Below are 9,554 nucleotides of genomic sequence, written 5' to 3'. Positions count from 1 at the left end.
TACTTAATATTTCTGCACGGGAAAGTCAAATACAGCGATGGCAGGCATGGCTTCACATCCTGATGGTCTGACTGTGCAGACAAGCCCTTGTACGTGAGCGAGCAAGGGGAACATGTGAGAAAGGTTCTCATGGTTTCAGCTTCAAAAGTGTCTAAGAAGGTTATTTAATAAGGAGCTACAAAATGTGCTCATTGTTTTGGAGTCTTTCCAAGCTCTTCCCTCCAAAGATCTGGTTCCAGCATATATGATTCAGGGTTGGTTATTCCATGCTCATGTATTCCAAGGGAAATGGGATGACTTCTATGTTGAGGTACTAGACAGTATGATTAAGGGTGTTGGAGCTTGGGCCGTGCAATTTAGAACCTTTTAAAATGTTTCCATCCCCACATCTGACCTCACTGAATTTATTTCATATGCATTTGAAGGAATAGCCTTGCAAAGTTATTTTCTCTGCAACAGAAATCGGTGGGCTTTCAAAGAACAAATTAAATGTACATACACAAAATATGCATTAAAAAAATCAAACATGCTTCGTGGTCACAACAAACGCCCGTCTTGTCAGAGCTTTATGGCCTACTTCTTATAGTACCTTCTGGTTAACAGTATCTGTAGCACATTTCTTTAGCAAAAACACAGTTACGGAGTGGCAGTGTGCAGCAGCCCAAACTGCCTCAGCTGCAAACCCGTGGCTAGAACGTCGGTACATACCCTATGAAGTTACCCTTGGGCTTACCTAGGTCAGAGCACTGCACCACGCGAAGATGGCACTGGCAGCGGAAGGGGCACACTGGTCCAAATCCAGACATGGCGGGATCCTCCGTTGGAGGCATATCGGCCGACCCTTCATCCTCCAGCATAAAGTCAAAGAGGCCCTGCTGGTGGAACGGCTTGGCCAAGCATGCTGGCAGCAGTAGGACGAAGAGAAGAGCCAGCCTCATGGCTTAGTTCATCGACTCCGGGCAGAACCTAGGGATCAAAGCGGGAGATTTACAACAAAAGTAGCGGTTTCCCATAGCTGCACAGTTCCTGCTGCAGGAGGTCCAGCATATCCACCAATTGCATAACTGTTCCTTTCACTAAATGAAAACTGAATTATGAAAATAGGGCAGTTATGTGATAGGAGTCTGGTAACTGCTTGTCAGTTTTTGCAGAGCAGTTTAAAGGCAACTGTAAACACATCTGTTTGCATATTTAGAGTAATATTTATTAGGAACAGGCAGCGCTGTCAACTTTGTTATGCAAAACAGTCAAAACAATAAGCCACATTTTCCATGTGTCTGTGTTCTGCCAACGTAACAGTCTATTTGATTTCATTAACATTTGGTTCATAGCAATAATTTTGTCCCCTGGGAATGAACCTGAGGTTCCCAAACTCACTGTAATGCAGTATTTCACGTCTTGAGAAATATTTTTCGAAGTGCCAGCTTGCTGTGTGTTTTAAATTACAGTCTAGTAAAAATGACAGAGAAAAAGTAGGATCTAGCGATGGGGTGGAGATAGAGGGGAAGATCTCTAGTTTTTTAAATGAGCGATAGTTCTTTCCCATTTTAAACAGCACAATAAAATGGAATACTATGTTGTGTTATATTGGATATTCTTGGCTTTCTTTCCAAATTTTTGGCTAGGGGATTTTATGATACAAACAATGCACCGAGAAAATCCTCTGGTTTGCACTGCATAAGCATTTGAATTGATGCTTGTAGTATTGTCAGCACAGTTTCTAATGGGACTTCAGGGCCTCATTCTGCAGACTTTCATGCTCAGGAGCAACTTTATGCGAGTATGTATTACCATAGGTATTACCAAGGAAAACTGCTCAAATACATGTTCTCAGGACCTAGGCCTAAATGCATTTCAACACATTGTATGTTGTGCTACCTGGGTTGCTGTGTGCTAAGGAGAAATTACAAAACAGCTGTTTGCAGGGTTTGTATCAAAGCTGTATAGATCAGCTAATTGGCTGTATAGATCAGCTAATTTTCTTTTACTACTTATTTTATATAAGGAATCTTATCTTTTACTAACTTTCATGGGTCTAAAAACCACCCACAAAAAGAAGAAAAAAAGAAGAAACCTGCCTTCAAGTTGCCAAGTGACAGAAAGGCAAACCTGTCATTTATTTAGGAGCTTTTTCTTAAAATGGATGGCATAGTCCTGAACAGTGGTGATGCTCTTTCCAATGAAAGCAAAAATGTCCACTTGCTTCTTCAAGTCAATAGCTTCCAAAATGCCTTGTCTGGATGCCAGCCTGGATTGATTTTTCTCTAGCAGCAGTTATTTAACAGTTAGAGGCGTGGTATAGCATTTCTCAGCTCCATACGGACTAATGGAAAGATAAAAAAACTGGGGGAGAAGCAGAGGAGGACTGTCTCCCGCTCTACATTGAGATATGGAATCTAGCAGGTAGATGACTAACATAGGCAGTTGATGGTAGGCCAGAGTGGTATACTGAGGCCTCTCTTTCTTCAATATGCATGCAGGTACTCTAACAGGAGTGCTTAGAATTAAAAAAGCTAAAGAAATAAAAACCACAGGCCTGGAATTAGGTACGATCTATATTGTGCCTGGGTTCAATTTCCTTTATGAATTTCTATCTATCTACAGAAGCCAATAACGCAATCCTGCAGAAACTTTTAGGGCTCAGCCTTGAGAAGATGACAAGGTTACCTCATAAAATATGCTAGTGTTTTAAAATCATAGCTTACTTTGCTGTCACCTACCTAACAGGAAGACAGGTATCTAAGGTCTTCAGATGTCGCAAAGACTTCAAAGTGACTTCACATGGAGTAAAACACCATTTCTGTTGCCTCTTTAAGTGACACAGTTGGTTTCCTAGTTGGACCTGAAAGTACGTTCTATTCCTGGAGCAGGTACATTCCCTACTGCATGCACTGAGGGGTTTCGCAGACCCCAATGCCAGCTGGGGGGTCAAAGCACTTTAGCACGTCCCGTTAGCCCAACTCAGCGCTGTGCGAACTCGTGGCATGGAGCAGGGGCAGGCGGTGTCCCCATGCGGGCCACCCTCCTGCCCTGGGGCTGTGTCACTTCCCCAGCAACACCCCCGTGGTGCACGCAGAGCGCACGTGGACGAGTGAGTATGTCACAGCAAAGCGGTGTTAATACGTGGTGGTGAGCTCTTACCACGGTTTAATCTAAACCAAGATTTTTGAAATAATCGTTATTACGTATGAATTATTGTAAAATCACAATGCAATTTACTAACAGTCTGAAACAGGAAGACAAATTTGCTAAATCATCACCACTCATCATAATAAATGGCCTTGTGAAAATGATCAATAAAACATTATCCCAGTACAAATTATTTTTCAGAACGCACATTAACATCAATAAACATTAGGAATGCTGCACACCAACCCTGGCATGGCACTGGCAGTCAGCACTGTTTTCTCCAGCTCTTTTTTACATATTTGTGTATTTTTAAAATATTTTTAAATATTTAAAACTACTCGTATTCCCCCCCAGGGTCACTGCTAAAGCACCGTCCATCCCAAGAATGCACAATCAGGATCTTATCCTGGAGTTAAATTACTACCCCTAAAAAAAAACCAAACCAAAACAATGCAAAAGCACTTTGGAATTGTCTTCACACTTTACTTCTTGTTCACATTAATATTGACAACTTCACTTATCTCAGTTAAATCCTGTAGTAGGCCTTTCCCTTTGGTCCCTGTTTTATCAAAACTATAATAAAATCAGTAAGAGCTGTAGGACAACAAAGGATACCAAGGACATAATCTGAGGACACAGCAGAGAAAATAGCAGACACAAGCTACATATTAATCAGGAAACAGGAATAGATGTGTGTCTGCATATCTTTATTTGTATATATTCGCACGGCAGGCACACATATCTGTTCTTATTGTTTGCATGTGTAAATGAACATAAAGTGAGAAAAAATATATACAAAACTGTACTAGTAAGAAATGTTTACATTCGACTTACAAAAAAAAACAGAGAGGGAGAAAAAAATCTGAATTCTTAAAGGTCTGTGACACAATATTTATGTCTGCAGGACATAACTGTTTAACTTTGCTTTAATTATGTGTTTACAATGAGGAAAACTTTTCCACAAACAGAGGAAACTATACCGTGGACTTGGCCACATTTCAGTTTAAAATACCACTGGAAATGTGCTTCATCAGTTCACGTCACCACTGTATTGGTGGTCTTCTTGTCAGTTTACCTTAATATTAAGTTTTAAATATTAGTTCACTTACTGTCAGAAATCTCTCAAAATGCCACAAAAGACAAGTTAAACAGTATGTGCAGTTTAAAAAAAAAATCCTCTACGATATCTGTTTTACCCATTTTGTGTAATAAAGTCTAGATGTGCAAACATAGGAGTTGGAAGTTTTAAAGAGATTAAAACTCTGTTAACAGGAGTTTCAACTCCAGGAATTTTCTTTTCTACTATTTCATTCATAGGAACCTTCTTTAAATGTGTGTCCCTTGATTGTACACTGTAACATAGCACTTTCTAACGTTACAAAGGCATACACTGAGCCCATTTAACTAACTACTACATATTTTTTCCTCTGAAATTGCAATTATATTCATTAATGTTTGGAATATATATGAAGAAATCTAAATGAAAAAGAAATCACAGAGTGCAGTTTAAAACCGAAATGTAAGAACTCACACATTTTTTACACTCACTACATCACCGATTCTAAACACTGGATTGCAAACAGAGAATATACTGCTGCAAAAGTTTACAGTAAGGAAAAAGAAAGGACTATAGCAGGGCTTATACAAATCAAAACAAGAGACAGAACAGTCAAATAAACAGTAGGAAATCTGCACGGTCCTTGAGAACGCATTCTCATGTTCCCAAGAAACAAAAGTGCTGGATACAAAACTTAACATTGCTAAACATTTAGTAGGATTTTTTCCTTGCTTCTCTTAAAATTCAACTAGTTCTTGCCGTAGACTTGCCTGAAGTTTTATTAGTGCAGCATAGTTCAGGAGAATTACTGAAAACCGTACCTTTTAATCCAGGGATTTGCAACAGGAGCTCTCAAAGCTGAGATGTAATTAAACTAAATATTCAACCCAGGCAAAAGGCTTTGCAGGTGTGGAAAGGAGGAGGGGGTAAGTTCAGCTCAGTGACTGTCACTTGGTGGAAAACCCTCCTGCTTCTATTCCATAGCACAGTTAAAAAATAAGGTTTCTCTCAATGAACACAATCCAGGCTGACACCCACATTAGATCATATGGTAATGATATGTCTCCTGTATTGTAGCCAGAAACTTTATCAGCTCTTTTGCTTTCTTTTCCTCCTTTTTCCTTTTTCTTTGTTTTATTTCTTTTTCTTCTGTTTAGAATCCCAGACTACGCTATAAGACAGATGTTTAGTTCTAATTCACCTTACTTATTTTATTTATGTCCCTGAAACATATATTTAGGAAAGTTTTCTTGGTTTTAACTATGTTTTTTTTTCTGACTCATTACTGAGAAAAACGTTTGGCTGTTCTTCTTGTTTATGGTATTTGTAATTCAAGGAAATGATGTAAAATTAATTTTAGAGTCAGTCAAAGTGGAGATTAATATCAGAAAAAGGGGTAGCTTTAGGTAAAACTATTTAAACAGATATCAACCTGCCTTTTCTTATGCTATAATCATTGTCAAACCAAGTAGTATATAGTGTAATATACTATTATCCTGTCTAATAACAGAGTTTTTATGTTTTTCTTCAAACTACAGCATGTTTTTGATATATATGAAAATCATGTTTTCATTAGTTGAATGATTCTAACATTTGTGGTTAGAACTGCTTTATATAAACTTGGCTTTTTTTTACTGCTTTCTCACCAGGACAGCAAAGCAGAGGGGAAACTAGGGTTTGGGGGTGGGTTTGGTTTTTTTGTTGTTGTTTTTTTTTTTAAAAGACAGTGGAGCTTTTTTAAAGCATGAAAGGAAAAATGTATCTGACTCATTGTTCAGATTTACATTTTATTTTAGTAAGTTCTGTTTTGATGCAAATATCAATAGAAGCTAAAATGCAGTTTCTCTATTCCTGCACAATTTTGAAAGCCTAGCAAACTGAAAGGAGAGCAAATACAATAATTACTATTTATTTAGTAATCCAAACACATTGTGAACATGTGTATCTTTCCTGTGCTGTTAGCTGTCCTGTCTAAATACTGGAAGCTTGTGTCTCTGTGTTTTGACTTGTATCCTTTTATTTCTGCCCCTAGGCTAAGACCAGGTGCAAATCTGAAATTAAAGCCTGTAAAATGTGAAATGATGTTTAAAAGAAGTCTGAATTTTTAGAAACACAATAAACACTGGAAATTTTACCTATTCTCTTTGTGTAATTTCAAGAAGAGCCATTAAAACAGCCCTTATAATTGTTCTCCTTTCATGGAAGAGAACATGGTAGAATAATTCACTGCTGGTTTGGGTCGGTGTAGCGCAAAGGTGTAATCAGTCATTTTACATTACAGCTTCTTTATATAGTTCACTCTAAAAGTTAAAGATCATTTATTCCCCCCTAGTCCTTGAGCTAACTTCTGTCCCCTGTCTTTCCACTGGATTCAAGACTGCTAATGATTTTTGTTGTGACATTTTTCTACATGTGATTAGTGGTGTTCCAAGCTTTCATGCTTACAACAAAGCCTTATCTTTGTCCAGAAGTGTTGCCATGAGGCTTGCTGAAATCTTGGCTGCATCTTAGTAATGTCAGTTATTTGAACCTTGGTCACCAGCTGCATCTGGTGTTTAGAAACATTTCAAAGCAAGATTTTGATGAGGAACAGGTCAGGGTAAACTTGTTGTCAGTTTGCTTCACAAAACCCATTCATATCCTTTCCCAGTAAATTGTAATACATTTGTTCTGATATCTGTTATGGGGTTGAAAGGTTTTATAATTTAATGACTTAGTCATGTCTTTGGAATCACAGGAGGAGATGGGCAGCCACCTCTCCTTCTTTTTTGTCTTGGGCATTAGGGAGAGTCAAAAACATGAAGATCAAGGTGGGAACAGGTGGGGCACAGGGCGCCTGCCGGGTGGGCTGGGGGTCCCAGTCTGCCTGCACAGCACCTACTGCATGTAGAGGGAGAATTTGCCTACTTTTTCTGTAAAGTCCATCCCAAGAAGCTCAGAGGGGAAAAGTTGTTACCACCTTAGGAATTCTGAAAACACTTATGCTGTCTGTTGATACCCAGAGGTAGAAGGGGTATGCGTTAGGTGTTCAAGACCTCCTGAAATGCAAAGTGGAGTATGTGGGCGACAGAGCAACTGAATGGGAGAGAATGGATCCTTTCTGATACAAGTATCGCTTTAACCCCCCTCTTTGCCTCCTGCTATGTCACTCAGAAGATAAACAACTTTTTTAAAAAAACAACCCAAGGACAATATTAAGTCATTATGCAATTTTAAGGCCCACGACCATACACAGGACCTAGCATCGATAAGCTCTCCTTCCCAGTCTGACCTACTTTGATTACAGCTTAGTCAATATAAAAAAACCCTGATTAGAACAATCTTGGTTTCTATACAATTTTATTACTCCAATTTAACAACTTTATAGGTCTACATGCTGCTCCAAATACTGATTCCCAGAAAGTTACAGGCAACTGCATGTTAATGTTATTTATATAACAGTCTTTTTATTAAATTTTGATGGATAGCATCTGCTTCATTTGCTCACAGCTTATTTTGTGGACCGTTCAAAGGGCAGTGGTGGAAGAGAAGACAGGAAGCCTGCTTGCCTGCTGTTGCCTGCTCTGCCTGGGTCCGGTGGAAGTCTCTGCAGGAAGGAGATGAGCAGGTGCCCTGTAAGGAGCAAACATACCCTGGGGGAAGAGCTCCTGGAGCATGGAGCTGGGCTGGGAGAGAATCACGTCCAACAGGCACCCAGTGCTGCCAGCACAGGTTGCAGACGCCTCAGAAGAACGGGGAGCTGACATAATCTGCCCCCGGGGTGGAAAGAAAGGCTTTTTTTTAGGTAGCCTGGAAAAAAAGGGTAGTATTTATTGCAGCCCAGAATGTTACTGGAATAAAACCAAAGCAGAAGGACAGGATCTGTCCTGCAGGAACACGGTGGCCCAGAGATTCAGGTTCTTCCTCATTCTAAGTTTCCACTACAGAAAAAGGCATTTTTCTTGGGCTGCCTTCTAATAGATCTCAGCTTTGATGATCAAAGAATGGTTAGCGTTGTTGTGGTTGTTGTGGTTGTTGTCGTAAGGAAGAGGAGCAGGCAAATCTGCCTCAAAGTCTTCATGGACTAGCTAGGTAAGTGCCAGTTCCCATCAGGAAAGGATGAAACCAGATTCCCTGTTTGGCTGCCTCTCAGGGGCCCTCTCCTCCTCCTCTGTATCTCAAGACTGGGCTTTACTAGCTCCCTAGCATGGCATCCTCCACGTTCTCTAACATGCTACTGCCCGTCTCTCCTCTCCTTTCTACACTATGCATAATAATTTCTTCCAATCACCTGTAGTAAACTGTTCTTTACCATAGCAATGGAGTTCCTCTACTAAAAATGAGAGTAAATATTGACCCAAGCTTAGTAAACATTGATCCAAGTAAACATTGACCCAGGCACGGCCTGACAAGGTAGCTAAAGAGACAGAAATGTAATTTTTGGATATTCTGAGTATCAAAGTTTCCTTCAGTGCTCTGTGACCTTAGAAATTACAGTCCTGAACTTCTTGACATTTCTACAGATCAAAAGGACCAATGTATCAGATTTTGGATGTGTGCTACCAGTAGCATTATTTTCCTGTGGCTGTGAAAGCACTTCTTGTATAACTGTTTGAACAAAATGCAACCAAAGTTCCAAAGAGAGGGCCCTCTCTTTGGAGGAATAGTCTCTTCCGTCACTGTCTGTCTTCCCTTCTCTCCCTTTCTCATTCTGCAAGAGCATATACTGCGTTCCCCTCACGGTCATCTCCCTAATCTCCTCTGAAGGGAGTCTGTGGGATCTACAGGTCACTCAAGGAAACAAATTCAACACTGGCTTTCCTTTCTCCTGACATTTCTATTCTCTCCTGAATCAAATAATTTTGTCAAGGAGTATCCAGCAGCTGCAGGAGCTAACCACATACCAATATAGCCTTACTACGCACTATGATTTCAAATGCTCTGAACGTAACTTCTACCCTTGAGGAGGAAGCCTGTCCTAACTATTCCTCAGTCTTTTGTGGTGTAGACGTACTTTTGGAGATCACTGTTACCTCGCTCCCTCAAAAATGCAGCAAATAGGTAAAACTAGACTTTATGAGTCCTCCCAGTTCCTAGCCATCCTAGAAACAGAGAGTGAGAGAAAAGTAAACGTGATTGTGGACCAAAGACTCTAGAACCTCATTTTGACTTTACCTCTTCACCTTTAATTAATGGTGAAGAAAACATTTACAAAAACATGTGCTATCATATACACTGACGTACCTCTGCATTAGTACTCAGGTGCTCGATTTGCTGTGTTTCAATGATAGACAGCATTACATTTTGTCCCTGCCTGGCTTCTGTGAGAGTGTCAGCAGTCTCCTGCCCTCCAGAAAATCTCTTACAGGAATGAAAGAGAGCGCTGGCA

The 9,554-nt window shown here is 39.9% G+C and overlaps 1 protein-coding gene across 1 annotated transcript; it reads right to left on the bottom strand.

The window, feature by feature from the left end:
* Positions 1 to 733: 733 nt before the first annotated feature.
* Positions 734 to 5,173, bottom strand: LOC104619060 (decorin-like; the record flags this gene model as incomplete). Its single annotated transcript, XM_010284830.1, has 2 exons — positions 5,008 to 5,173; positions 734 to 966 (listed from the first exon to the last, which is right to left on the bottom strand). A coding segment is annotated over exon 2 (205 nt), but the record flags the coding sequence as incomplete, so codon positions are not given.
* Between the last annotated feature and the right edge of the window lie 4,381 nt (positions 5,174 to 9,554).

The sequence above is a fragment of the Phaethon lepturus genome, unplaced genomic scaffold, assembly GCF_000687285.1.
Source record: "Phaethon lepturus isolate BGI_N335 unplaced genomic scaffold, ASM68728v1 scaffold1784, whole genome shotgun sequence".
In the NCBI taxonomy this organism is placed as follows: Eukaryota; Metazoa; Chordata; class Aves; order Phaethontiformes; family Phaethontidae; genus Phaethon; species Phaethon lepturus.
The sequence above is the reverse complement of the archived record's forward strand: the minus strand, read 5'-3'. Positions and strand labels throughout refer to the sequence as shown.